At 35.8% G+C, this 14,546-nt stretch overlaps 1 protein-coding gene and 1 long non-coding RNA gene across 5 annotated transcripts in view; one reads left to right on the top strand and one right to left on the bottom strand.

Annotated features, from left to right (window-relative positions):
• LOC109157872 overlaps positions 1 to 1,791 on the top strand; it is a 1,832-nt gene extending 41 nt beyond the window's left edge. Inside the window, exons 1-2 of the long non-coding RNA XR_002050295.1 lie at positions 1 to 267; positions 1,192 to 1,791. The exon at positions 1 to 267 is cut by the window's left edge and continues 41 nt beyond it. This is a non-coding gene — a long non-coding RNA (uncharacterized LOC109157872). The remainder of the gene's footprint in view (positions 268 to 1,191) is intronic.
• Positions 1,792 to 5,010: 3,219 nt separating this feature from the next.
• LOC109157870 (ultraviolet-B receptor UVR8-like) lies at positions 5,011 to 10,268 on the bottom strand. 4 transcript variants are annotated; one of them, XM_019305720.1, is made up of 11 exons: positions 9,979 to 10,268; positions 8,536 to 8,609; positions 8,363 to 8,447; positions 8,097 to 8,225; positions 7,755 to 8,006; positions 7,349 to 7,588; positions 7,038 to 7,081; positions 6,537 to 6,728; positions 6,022 to 6,109; positions 5,802 to 5,845; positions 5,011 to 5,451 (listed from the first exon to the last, which is right to left on the bottom strand). In XM_019305720.1, the coding sequence occupies exons 1-11, from the start codon at positions 10,208 to 10,210 to the stop codon at positions 5,329 to 5,331; spliced, it is 1,503 nt and encodes a 500-aa protein (XP_019161265.1). In that variant the 5' UTR covers positions 10,211 to 10,268; the 3' UTR covers positions 5,011 to 5,328. The 4 variants fall into 4 exon arrangements, with proteins under 4 accessions (XP_019161265.1, XP_019161264.1, XP_019161266.1 ...); XM_019305719.1 differs by having other exon boundaries at positions 6,022 to 6,112; positions 6,540 to 6,728; XM_019305721.1 differs by having other exon boundaries at positions 6,022 to 6,112; positions 6,540 to 6,728; positions 7,755 to 7,991; positions 9,979 to 10,233.
• Between the last annotated feature and the right edge of the window lie 4,278 nt (positions 10,269 to 14,546).

Here is a 14,546-nt window from a genome sequence, read left to right as displayed (position 1 = left end):
TTGGTTTTATTTTGGGTGAGGAGGGTTATTTTGGGAACTTCAGATCGTGTACGTGTGTGGAAGGGGAGCAAATCTCGCTGGATTTTCGCAGTATGATTTTGAGTCATAAGTTGGACTCTCTTGTCGACGTTGTCTTCCTCACGCCCAATTGCTATTCGCTTCAAGCCGTCCATCGTCTCTGCTTCAGTTCTCCGTCTCAGATGGTCGCCGATAATGGTAGGAACACCAAATGTCCCCGTCTGGTAACAAAGTCGTCCGCTGCTCGAGGTGGGTTTTTATTCTTTTTTTTTTTAAGTTTCTATTTTCTTTGTAATTTGTGTGTATGTGTATTTTAATCGTATATGAGTTGTATAGTTGTTTGATTTTGCTTGTCTCGCATTCGATTGTTGGTGTTGGGTTGGGGCCGCTGGTTATGGTGTTTTTCCTCTTTTTTTTTTTTTTTTTCCGATTATTTTCCCTTTGGATTTTTGGTTGTTTAAGTTGTTTTCCATTTGTTGTGGTTTGATTTTTGTGAAGCTCTTCGGGTTTATTTTTTGGTATTTGTGTAGGATTTTGGGTCGTGTTTGTGGTCGGTTAAGTGTGCACTTCTTGTTCTGATTCTTCATTACGCCATTTGTTTCAACCTCAGTTATTCACAAGTACTTTTTTTTCTGTGTGATTTTGTTTTTAATGTTTTTACGTATTTTTTTTATTTATCTATTTATCTATTTTGTAACTGGATTCATTTCTGATTTCGTTATTTGTTGAACCATTATTCCATTGTTTTGCTGCTATTGCTTTTACATGTGTTTTATTTATTTCTTTTTTCTGTTAATTCTGAAATTTTTATGGGCTTCTATAGAGGTTTAGGAATGGGAATTTGGAAAGTTTAATGTGAGGGAAATATAGGGATTTATGTGGTATAGATGAAATTTTATCATCGAAGAATTCGATATTTTATTTAAATTTTATGTATTTTGGGTTCGATTGGAGGGAAATTAGTGGATTAATGAAAGGAAATTTTTTCGTAGAGGATGGAGAAGTAATTTATTTATTTTTTTTTTTGCTTTTTATATTTGAGTTGGTTGCTAAACATGATGAAGTGTGCTGGTTTGTGTTAGTAATGTTGGAGTTTCTTGAACTGGTCTCACAGTTGATCACATGCAATTAAGCTTTAGTTTCTAAAGCTATACTTTATTTGCTTATATTCAGGACTGTCGAGGAATATCCATATGCACACCTATGTTTATATCAGAGTTTCACAAAGAAGTATTCTGATCTGAAGAAATCAAATTAAAATATGAAAGTCTGAAGAAATGTTGATGATTGTCCACACATGTATGATGTATACAACTCCATTGATTTTATAGCATGTGGGTTGAATGAAGATTATCAAGGACGAAGCTTCTTGCATGGTAGATTGGTAGTAAATCTTTGCCCAGAACATAATGAGTAATGTGTAGGTGGAGAAGAAGAGAAGCCCTGGGAGATCCAATAGCAACACTCTTAGTGCGTGCTCATTCATATTCATGCATTTTAGTTAGCCAAACGCCCGTAAATTCCCAGGACTACTTAAACCCTGTCAAATTGATGGGATGCTATAGTGGTAGATTTGAATCCAGTCATTTACTTTATTAATTTATAATTTATACATGGCTTAGTTCTTGTGCAGGATACATAGCACTGAATGCTACTCTGCGCAGAGATGTAAACGGTTGTTTTGATTCCTAAATCACCTTTTCATTTAGGAACAGTTCGTTAAACATTGTTTAATCGCCGTATATTGACAACGATGATGGGTATTGGTAGTGATTTTCAGTTTGTATATGATAAAGAAAAAGATTTTATATTTTTTGTAATTTTTCACAACAAATGTGCACACGCTTGTCCATAAATGCACATTCTGTTATTCTTTTTTTTTTTTTTTTTTTTGAATACACAACTAATATGCACAAATTGCTTTTATCTCAGGTGAAAACACTTAACAACTGATGTGCACATTATATTTATCACAAGTGCACACAATTCACATCAAATATGCACACGCTTACGAGTTCCTACCTCACATCCATAGCACAGTTGAATACCATTATGTGGTTGAATAATGCTAGATACCTAAACTAATTTGAACAAGTTGATCACTACTTTTGTTTAGTTCATTTAAACACAATTATGGTTTATGTTTATGATGTATGAGAGTTAATTCTGGGGTGTTTTGTCTTTTTTTTTTTTGTCCTTTTTTCTGATGCATTTTTATAATGTCGCACACAGTGTTAAACACGTTTAGGGGGATATTGGTGCATGCACACATTCCTTAACTGAAGTGCACATAGTATTTCATATAACAGTTTTTTTGGAGCATGATGACACAAACTCGTTAACTCAAGTGCACACGGTATTTCGTATAATAGTTTTCTTAAGCATGATGGCACAAGCTCGTTAACCCAAGTGCACATGGTATTTCGTAAAGCATTTTTCTTGAGCATCATGACACAATCTCATTTATCCAAGTGCACGCCCTAATTTATCAACCCAAGTGTTCACTATCCTATTTTACGTCTTCCATACACACACTAATCCTACACATTATGGCACAGACAGTGTAACCCATGTGCACATCCTAGCCTGTCACCACACTCATTCTGTACGTTATTGCACACACTTTTTTACGCAAGTGTACACCAAAGTCTATAACATCATCCTAGTTTTCGTAGATTAAATCTCAATATTTTGGCACACTATGGAACAAACAGTTCAACCTAAGTGCACGATAACTTGTTTTATGCTTGTTCATGGCCCACTAATTCTACACATTATGGCACACATGGTGTGACCCATGTGCACACCAACTTCTTTTACGCCTTTTTGTGCACACAGAATGGCACACAAGGTGTAACCTAAGTGCACACTATAGTCCATCACATCATTCTGGATTCTGAAATTTCATTTTGTCAGTATCGCTGCACATTTTGGCACACACAGATAAACTCAGGTGCACACTAATCTGTACTATGTCTTTTCATACACACACTAATTTTGCACATTATGTCACATATAGTGCAATCCAAGTGCACACATAAGCCTGTTAAATCAAGTTGTTATACGTTTATTCGTACACAAACATGCCTTATTGAAGCTTCACACTCTGGGCCAAGTACTTCTTGATCCTGGTGAAATATTCATTAAATACCTGGATGAACTCCCTGATGAGCCGTCATGATCAACGAAGCATTAAGGCTACAATTGCTAGGGAACACGGGTAATTGGTGCTAATTTCCCAAGCTTCTTTCATGCCGTCTTAATTTCTTGTAACAGGAGTTATAAGAACTGAACATGGGTGATTCCTTGTTGTAATGTAACTTGTATACTGTGTCATGATTGGTTCTACTATGTGTGTCTGATGTTTTGCAGGTTGAAGCCTCAGAAATCAGGACGATGTGGTTAACTATGGCGTGCACTTGAATTTGATGAGTGTGTCATAAGGCTCAGAATTAGTTTCTGCAGATAAAGGCGTTCCATGTGTTACACTATGTTTGCCATAATTTGAAATGTTTGTTGTGACCATGAATTGACGTTCACTAATTTTAGAAGCATGTGCACACTAGTTTCTTATTCGTCTTTTCGTACAGAATCTAGTTGTAGCCATTATGACACACGCGTGAAACCCAAGTGCACACCATAGTGCACCGCCTCATCCTGGTATCCTATGTTTCAATCTGGCAGTATAGGTGCACACTTTGGCACACACACCATAACCCAGCTGCACACTAACTTTGTTGATCCTGGAGAAACATCCATCAAACACCCGTTTGAACTGCCTGATGAGCTGTCATGACTTGTAAAGCGTTGTACACATTATTTTCTCAGTATATGGTTAAGCTAAGTGGCACAAACATTTGGTCCTATGTGCACGCATTCAGGTTTCCTGTGGCCTGTGTGGCACAGTAATTACCTCGTAGTTGCACACACGATTATCCCGCCCTCGTAGAATGGGATGTGTACAAGGGCACATACATTCTCCGTTGACGTGATTTCCGCATGCGCACTTACCTTGAGTTGTGAGTGCACACAACCCAAGTGGATGAGACAGGTGGAGGTGTGCACTCTGGCTTCACAATTTGTGTCATAATAAGCAGAACTAGTGTGTGTGCCAAGCCAGATCACCCAAGTATGTACAAACCATTGTACTACATCCTTCTCTTAAGCAACTTAGAAAACACAAGTCAAATGCCAGCACACCTCATGCGATTGTTTATGCAGACATACCGGTATTCAATCACATCCCAAAGAGAAGGATGCACACAAAAGGCGGACAAATAAGGTGTCAAGTAGTACAGTTACCTTCAGTGTTTCCACTTACCATTCCTTCGCAGCAGTTGCCGTTCATCTCTTTTCTCTATCGCTCTCCGAATCCTCACGAACGGTGGACGGCCGTCCGGTAGTAACTAACGTAGATAAGCCGATCGTAGTATCTCAGTTTAATTGGTCTCCTTCCTTATCTTGGCTTCCTAAAATCTTGGAATGAATCCAAATATTTTATTAGTTTATAATAGGTACCTAGATAAAACTACACTATTACCCTTTTGAATTAATTATGTTTATGATCTAGATTAAAATTGATTAACTATCTAGACCTTTGATTGATCAAATTTTAATGGTTTGGATAAGTTCTTAAGTTCCTACCCAACAAAGGGTTCTCACTTGAAGGCCTCCCTATATATATATATATATATATATATATATATATATATATATATATATATATATATATATATATATAAAATCCAATTATTTAACGCTATCATTAGTTGTAAATCATTATCATTATTATTACCTTGTTAACACATGCATGCAATCAATCATCATAAGCCTTAGCAAATGAAACTGCAACATGTTGAACTTCTTAAATTAGGGTATTGAAAACCAGAAACAAAGCAAGTGTTCTTATTTCCCCTTTCTCCCATAACAGTCGCACACTGGTCAGTAATCTGCAGGCAATTTCGTTCATCACCAATCACATATTCACATTCATAAAGGAACGAAAAGAATTAAAAGAGAGGAAAAGGAAACGAGTCTCAATCACGTACGCAGTGTGATACACACTATAGCTGATCGATCTGAAACAACCCATACATGAATCCAAATATTCGAAATGAATGGCATGGATCAGGCCAAGTGGCGCATTAAATATACAGTGTACACCAGTCATGAGAACTACAGCCCCTAACAAAATTGTCTCCCCCAACTCGCCCACCATCGCGTTCTGACATCTTTTGCCCTTTTGGCGCCTGTGTACCATTCACCACTTGGCCAACCAGAAAAAGGAAAAATCCAAACTTTGAAGAATGCTTATCGAAGGGTTTCAGCAAGCAAGAGTGTGTGCCACCACCCACAAGCAATGTTTTTGGGGGTATAATCTTCCAATGGAACTTGAGCTGGGATGTTTCTGTCAATTGTATCGCCTAAACCTAGCTGGAGAATTAGATATCAATACAAGTATGAACTCATGTCAAGCATTCAACTGTTCAAGAAAAGATAAAACCAACCCGTAAGGGCTGAGCTCATTGGTTCAGTAGATAGTATTTAATAGGAAAGACCAAAGTTCGAAACTTGACAACGTCAGTGTGGGGATTATGCCCAAAGTGGGCAGGGCAGATCCCTTGTGCTCATCGTCTGATGAGCCACTTAGTCACTATGATTTATATCTTTCCATGTACTCTATCGAGCCAGAGTGTGAGGCCCTTGGGGTTGGACATGCAACCTTTTGGGAGAAGAAGAAAAAGATAAAACCATATTGCAGCAGTCCCATCTCATTCACATACCTGACCATACTTGTTCCATCCCCAGGAATATACTTTGGCATCTTCTGCGAGTTTTAAGCAAAACAAATATTAATATGACTGCCCATTCTTTACCATTATAGTCTTCGTTTTTTTCTATGAATTGAATCAAGTATGGTGCCACTAAAATGTTCCCATACAATCAGATATTACAAATACAAATCCTAAAAGCCTAGAAATGGACTTTGGATTTGAGTACTACCTGTCATTACAGTGCTATGACGAGCTCCACAAGATATTCTTTTGGCATTCTTACTTTCCAAAATGGTAGCATCAACGAGCCTAGGTGTCATCTGTAACATTACATGTTTGCAAGTTTTTAAATATGCTCAACGAATAAATGTATAATTCTAAAGAATGAAGGAGTTATTGCATAACAAATATAAAAGGGCTTTTCATTGTTCATTTGCTCCTAGAATTTGTTGCATTTGAGGACCCAAAGTATTTCTGGTTTGAAGCTCAAGAAACTGCTAGCTTTTCATATAGACTGACTAGTTCCCGACTAGCAACCCATTTGATTGAGTTTGCAGTTTCTAGAACTCTTAAAATTGTCATAATATAACATTCTTCCTTTCTCACTAATAATATCCTAAAACCATTGAATTATTTTAGGATTGATAGAACAATAGAATAGAAGCAAATAATGCAAATAACTCAACATTACAACAATGATATTTATTATTGAATAAAAGATCAAACAAATAATTGAGCATCGAGTACCTCAGACTGGTCAGTCCCTGTACCCAAACCTAGCTGCCCAAACTGATTTCCACCAAAGGCATGCACACGACCATCAGCACATATGCATAATGTATGCCACAATCCAGCAGCAACATCTTCAACTCGAGTGCTCAAAAGAGAAGGCACACAAGTTGGTCTCAGCACATCATTTGTGTTCCCTTGTCCACACTGAATAAGAAAATTGACTACAAAATATTCAATAGAAGACTGGGAATTTTTTTTTTTTAAAGGAACCTATGAAATCATAATGAAGAAAGTTAATGGTTTCAAAGGGTCAGGGTTTATACTTTATGAAAATTATAGGTCCAACCTGACTGCAAGAAGAACAAAGACATTTAGCTCTGATTAATTTTACTTACGATGTTATTAGCCACATGTGACAAAGCTATCATGGTGTACAATCAACTTACATTATTCAAAGTGTTAGTTCCAAAACAAGATATCCTTGCATGAATTCTGAGGAAATTAAACACCCACCTGTCCATACATACCCCATCCAAAAGTAAGGAGTGCGCCGCCATCTGATATAAAAAAGAGAAGAGAAAACATATAATCAGAACTACTGTTTACAACACAAAAACAGCAGTTTTGAGTAATTCTGAAAGTTAATCTGTAAAATAGTGTTAAAATTAATTTCTGTGCAGTTTATGCTAAAACAGAGAATTAGCTCAGCAAGTACACTGCACACCGGTGAGGCAAGAAATGGTTAAAGCATATAAATAATATCTTATTAGAAAGAACTCCAAGTGGTTCAACAAAAGAACAAGAGATCAAACATCACTTCTGACCTGTTATTACTGCACTGTGCCGACCTCCACATGCAATGCCCTTGATGTAACTTCCCAAAACATTAGGTGCTGGAGTTCCTGAATACACCTCTCCTGAAGTGATCCCAGAAGTCCTCTCTTTCCCACAGGTAGCTGGCTCAATACAGGGTATAAGATGAGGAGAAGCCACAATTTTTATCCGAGAGCCCAAACCAAGTTGCCCTTCACCTCCATAGCCCCAACCCCATACCTGTCCCACATCTAAATCCGGTAAAAATATTATGCATCAGGTCTCTTGCTTTACATTAAAGATCTTCCATAGCTTCGTACTTCATACCTACAAAACTATTTGGTGTAACCACAAAGGAAGAGTTCTACATTTTTAAATTGTGTGTCAAGGACAGTGCATATGAAGGAGTAGATATACCTGAAAGTGCTAAAGTGTGGCGGCCACCAGCAGCAACAGAAGTGATCTTGATACCTGGATCCAGTGCTACCAGACAAGGTGGAGCAGAAAGAGACTCATCTGCAGGTGGCGGACTTTCAATTTCTTGTTTAAAAGGTGAAACTTTTCTTCGCTTTGGAGTTTCTTCTCCAGTTTTCTTATTATCAAGGTGCAACACTGATACACCAGCTGATTTGGAGCCTTGAGAGCGTGGGCTCTCTGCAACAGTCAACGCTATGATCATATATATATATAGTTGTATATATTTGAATATAATTAACTTGGTAAAGAATATAGCTCATACAAGCATTATCACTCCCTTACCTTGTTCAAACAAGGCAGAGCTTTGTTTCCCTGAAGTGTCTCCTTCTGCTCCTCCTTCCAAGGTCAAACGAGTTATTTTCGCTGAGGGCACACACTCCTTCCATCCCCAAGTGTATACCTCACTTTTTTCTGGAAATTATGAGTGATTAATCAGAAATCATTTCACCTCTCTTTCCAGGTTATTTCAATAGAGAGATGGTCTTTGAGACCTACAGAGCTAAATGATTGATGAAGTTAATTTTTTGGAGGGCATGAGCAGTTTTTACCTGTAAGAGAAACACAATGTGCCCAACCTGCTGATGCCTTCACTATTGGAGTCTCAGTCGGAAGTTGAAATGGCTCTGGAGTTTCCTTAAGTATAGTGTGGAAAGAAGGTAGCAAAATCAATTCAAGAATAAAGTGTAATATGAGTCTATGGGTAATAGATTTGCTGCTTTACCCCATGCTTTCCTGATGTCAAGTAGCTTTGACCTTGATCATCTGCTGAACCCCATGTTATGAGTTTTCCAGATTCTACAAATTATTTTAACACATAAGTACACATATAATGAGAACTTACAATCAGGAAAATAAGGTCAACCATTGCAAGTAAACTAACATATCACTTCCAGGAAGATAACAATGGTGTTTGGTACAGATTAAGCTGATCATAGAAATTGTAAATTGAATAAATTATCTTCCATTTACAAATTTGGAAAAGCTTACTAGTTATGGATTGGACAAAATATTTGAGCTCATTTAAGTCAATAATCCACAATGAATTAAGTCACTTGAAGTGGATTAAGGACTATATATGATCTACAATCGTAGGTTTGTCAAACGGGATCAATATGGGGACAAAATTGATGTTCTATAAAGTAATCAGGTGCATTATTTTGTAATATCCCATATTGCTGGCAAAATAATGAGATTATATTATCTAGCAAATTCTGACTCTGTCATCTTTATGAATATCCATCAAAACCATTGTTCAGTTATCTCGTGCATTCTTTTTAGTAATATTCCATGTTCTTTGCACCATACTGAGATTATCTCAGCTGAAATGCTGACTATTTAGTCCCATTGAAGATCCATCAAAACCACATGAATGATCATGTTTGATTCTAGGATATGTTGCCTTATAAATGAGTATTCTTCCCCAAAATCTTTCGAACTTCAGTTACACTTTGATGATGTACTGTATCTAGAACCATATTCTGGTAAACAAAGTAACACCACCCATTCATCTGAGATGACTACTCCGAATGTGGCAAACCAAATGAATGTTTTCTAAGAATTCCTATTGTCCTTGTCTATCATTCAATTAGATTCATATCAATTGGCTTAGAAGTGCAAATATTGTACTATTACTCATTCTACATTTTCACATTTTCCCAATTAAAAATAGCAACTCCTTCTCTGGCACACAAACCTTACTCCACTGTCCACTCCATGCCCTCCAAAATATCTCCTTTTACTTTGAAAATAAGACACAAATTCTAACTCCAATCCCGGATCTTTATTAAACGCAGAAATCATGCTTAAAATAAAGTGACTAATCTTGCATTCTTACTAGGATTTAAGGAAAGTAAAAGACTGTCAAAGTTATTAATTAAGGTTGAAATAATCCACAGACAGAGAACAAACTCCAAACAACTAGCTTTGCAGCTTATCAACTAGAAGCTGGGAAAACCGAAAGGAATTTTTAAAACTGGAAACTTAAAAAAAAAAAATTATTAACAGAATCAAACCAAAGGCGGTTTCATCACTTTTCAAGATCTCAAGGTCATTAAAATCTTCAATGTTCTGAATATCAGCTGAAATTAATAGAACACTATATAGTATATACACACAGAGATACATGTATATACGTGCAGTGAGAGAGAAACAGAGAGAGGAATACCTGCAATGGCGATGGCGAATCCGCAACCGCCACCGCAAACATCCTTCCACGAATCTCCATCGATGCCGCTCTCCGGCGACGCCACGGCCACCGGAGAAACCAAAGGCGGCTTCTGCGATACAACTCCGGGGAGATAGCCACACATTAACACCTCAAACTTCGTCGACGTCCTCTTCTTCTTCGCATCTCCCTCCATATCCTCTTCGCTTCTACCATCGCCATTCATCGCCATTCTCTCCTCCTCTTTAACCTTCACTTCCAGAAGCAGATGGAAACAACCAGCTGGGAGAAATTACTATTTTAAGGGGCCAAATTTAATAAAATAAAAAATTAGAGGGGGGCCGTATCATTAACAGGCTAGATGTTCGTGCCACGTCGGATGGGGTGTGGTCCACGGGACACGTGTCGGGGACCAGTTGATAGTCGAGGCTTATTCCGTTGTCAGCCACGAGTTCACTCTGGAAGTTTCTGGAAACTATAAGGCGTGAATGTCACACTCCGTAATTGCGTGCCACGTGGTGGGTCATTTCGTTAATTGTTTCGTTAATTAATCTCGTTTTGGTCGGTAACGTGGAGAAAGCTGTCTGTTACGGACCGAGGGGAGTCAAATGTGTGGTGTCGATTATGCCACGTATCCCGACTTACGTGATTTATTTAATCTCAATTATTACGGAGACCGTAATGACCAGTTTTAATTTGTTATGTATTTCAATAACATAAATAAATGGGATTAGTGAAAGTAGCTACCTATTTAAATTCGATTCGGACGTTGACTAGGAATAGGCTTTTGGAGATTTGGATTGGTTTGCAATTTTGCATGATGAAAAAAAACATTATTGAATTTTTTGATTTGACATATTTTTATCAAATATGGAATATGGAATTCAAGTTGTAATTTGGTCGTGAATTATACATATATACATATGAGAACCACCCTCTTCGTGATAATCAATCTGATGCATTTAAAAAATTAGATCTATAAATGAGATTAGTTAGAGTTTTAAAATTTGTGTGTGATGAGATATGCGTTGTGTGCCTACCCCTAATTGCATACAGCACATGCACATAACACATGTTTAATATGTACACGGAACTCCTAATTGCACACAACACATGCGTAGCCTCCACTGAGGCTTGAACTCACAATCTTCCAAATGAAAGTTCAACCCAGGTACCATTAGACCATATCACCCTATATATATTATTTATTTGTTAAAATTATGCTCTTTTGTTAAAATTGTGCTCTCTTTATATATTTTAATCAATTACATCGTACTTATTATCAATTTATTTAAAAATCTATAAAGTCCAATATTGACAATTAAATACAACTATAATAATATAGATGCATATGGAGATTATGATTTTTTTTTTTAATAAAGGGTGTTTAGTGGTTGGTTTTAGTTATGTTAAAAAAACAAAACTAATAAAAATGGTGAAAATAAAATAATAGGAGAAAAAGGACTCTTTTTGGTAGTGTATATTGTAAAACTTATATGTTATTTTAAATTACCAATAAATTATAAGTTCTAATAAATAAAATAAAATTTTAAAAAATAACTTGTTTTGAAACAATACTCTCACAGCATTTCTAAATAAGTCTTGAACTTTTGATTTTTTTTTTTTTTTTTTTTACATATCTATCCTTATTAGTACATAACAAAAAATAACATCATATACAAATCTCCATTAAAATCTAAACTCCTCTCAATTTTAACTACAATATTATAACTTTATTATGAGATATTAGATAATAAGCGACATAATTTTATTATTATTGGTATTATTTAAAATAATTTTTAATTATTATGTAAAAAGATTTATTAATATACATATATTAGTATATTTATTAAACACATATAATTGATTAATTATAGTCATAGCAATAAAAATATAGAAGTGTGGATGAAATAACATAAGTCTATTCCTTGAAGTCCTTTTTATGAAATATATTTCAAAAACATTGTATATATAATTCGTTGATACCAAATATATACTGATAAGGGAATGGACTCTAGGTCTAAATCCGATTTAACCCAAAGAGTGGAGGCCTAGGGATTAGGTCCAAAGGATGGTTGGAGCCAAAGTATAATGTTTAGAGCGCCTATGCATGTAAGAAAGTAAGAGAATTAGGGGTGCGAATTATGCTAAAGATCAAAATGAAGGAGGTGAGGGCGTAAAGGATGAAGGTTGGCCTGGGATGGGTTCTAGAGTGAATAAAGGGAAAAGTTTGGGAGTCAAAGTGCGGGAAAGCATTAAAAATAGGTCCCATAAAGCGTATCGACTAAAAAGGGGACAAATGAGGGATTAAAAGGTGAGAAGAGATATAAAATGCCTAATTTGTCTAGCTAGAATATGTAATAGCTCTTGCAGGTCTAGATTTGACTTTTGAGCTTTAGTTTTCAATATTATTCATTACAATACAAAATGGTACCTACAACTTAATTCTAATTTATTTGATATTTGTATTTGTTCTTGTTACCAGCTTTACCTTTATAATTTTACCTACAATATTTATAAAATTTCATGACCCCTTCATATTTGTAATTATTGGTATTCGATATTATTATTATTATTATTATTATTATTATTATTATTATTATTTGGACAACCGTCGAACAGTTAGCTTACTAATTACATAACTAGTTTATCTTTTTGTGATCTTTTAAGTAAACATATTTTCAAATAACAGCTACTGTGAGATCTAAAGTGATCGAATGATTGAAATATACCTAAATTATTGTATTCATCTCATTAAAAACCTAAAAAGTTTAACTAATGGTGGATTTCATTATAGATATTGTTGACCTGGGAGTTGGGACAAGAGGGCAAGCTGGAAAGAGAGAAAACACTCATCCTCAATCATCCATTGTTGTTGTACCGCAGATTTGAAGCAGAGGTGCAGAAATTCATTAATATCTCCGCCACTTAGCCACATAATGCGTGGGCGGGCAGCTTCACATTCACTAAAGTAAAACAACTCAGGATGAGGTTGCCGACAATCTAAACGACACTTATTTCCAGCCCATTTAGATGTCGTTTTGCCCTCCGTCATGTCGGGCCGTCCAAACCCCAAATTATGCCCTGGACCCGTGTCCACAGTGAATTGTGGACACGGGCCCAAAACGACGTCGTTTTAAAAAAAAAAAACGCGTCATTTAGTTAAAAAAAAAAAAATCGCGCGCGTTTTACTGTTAACGGCGTTATTTTTTTTTTGGATTATGAATGTACAGTTATGCCGTTATGAATGTACAGTTATGCCGTTATGAATGTATAGTTATGCAATTATGAAATTTTGAACACAGAGCTCTGACATTATGACCATGGAGCTTTAAAATTGTGAATATAGAGCTTCGAAGATTATGAATGTACAGTTATGGAGTTATGAATGTACAGTTATGGAGTTATGAATCTACAGTTATGAGATTATGAATCTACAGTTATGGAATTATGAATGTACAGTTATTGATCGAATTATGAACAAAGAGCTCTAACATTATGAACTTACAATTATGAACATATAGTGATAAAATTATGAACATAGAGCTCTAAAATTGTGAACATAGAGCTTCGAAAATTATGAATGTACAATTATAGAGTTATGAATGTACAGTTATGGAGTTATGAATGTACAGTTATGGAGTTATGAATGTACAATTATAGAGTTATGAACGTACAATTATGGAGTTATGAATGTACAGTTATTAATAATATAGTAATAAAATTATGAATATATACTCCTATAACAAAGCGGTCTGAAATTTTTTTTTTTTAAAAAAAAAAAGAAAAAAAAAAAAGATAACAGTGCCTAACGGCACTGTTACCCATGTCCAACAAGCATGCTGGACACGGGTCCAACGCATAACGATTGGTGGTTGTCTATATGATTCTATTTGGCATACTTATTTATAAGTTAACATAAAATTAAAAGTTTAAAAGCTTACAGCTTTCCTATCTCTTCTTTTCCTCCTTATAGACTTATAGTCTCAGCTTTCACCCTACTGACCTGCTTTTTTTTTGGTATAAACCCACACATTGTGGTCCGGATCTTTCTCTGTCCGTTTAACGGTTCAGATCCATCCGGTTCGATCCGAGAGGCACAGAAGCTGGCCCAAAGGGAATCGTCACTTGTGGGAATTGAACCCGGGTTATCCCGGAATTCTCCCCCACAAAGAGAGCTCATTTGTCACTTAAGCTACCCTATTGGGTTCCTATTGACCTGCTATCACAAGTCACTAACCGGTTTTTGGGCTTTACTGCATTAAAATAAAATATTAATGTGTGTAATTGTAACTTTAAAAAGTTTAGGCACCTAATTGACTTTTTAGGTAAAGTTTGATGGCTTATTTGATCCTTTTCCCTTAAGTAAAAACTTGTGTGAGACCGTCTCACGGATCTTTGTCCGTGAGACAGGTTGGGTCAAGATGAAATATAATACTTATACTAGCAAATGTAATACTAAATCAGGAATAAAATATTTATTACTCATATGAAAAAATGTAATACTTTTACATTTTGATGTAAAAGTGTTACATTTTTCATCAAAAGTATTACATTTGCCTTTATAA

This window comes from Ipomoea nil, unplaced genomic scaffold, assembly GCF_001879475.1.
Source record: "Ipomoea nil cultivar Tokyo-kokei standard unplaced genomic scaffold, Asagao_1.1 scaffold2792, whole genome shotgun sequence".
NCBI lineage: Eukaryota > Viridiplantae > Streptophyta > Magnoliopsida > Solanales > Convolvulaceae > Ipomoea > Ipomoea nil.
This window is presented reverse-complemented; position numbering and strand designations above follow the sequence as displayed.

What these genes read in the sequence shown, in the direction of transcription:
- LOC109157870 (XM_019305720.1), bottom strand. Translation starts at nt 10,210, where the DNA reads ATGGCGATGAATGGCGATGGTAGAAGCGAAGAGGATATGGAGGGAGAT. An exon ending in ATTCGCCATCGCCATTGCAG is followed by an intron (nt 8,610 to 9,978) that starts GTATTCCTCTCT and finishes AATAATTTGTAG; the next exon opens with AATCTGGAAAACTCATAACA. An exon ending in TCATAGCACTGTAATGACAG is followed by an intron (nt 5,846 to 6,021) that starts GTAGTACTCAAA and finishes TAAAACTCGCAG; the next exon opens with AAGATGCCAAAGTATATTCC.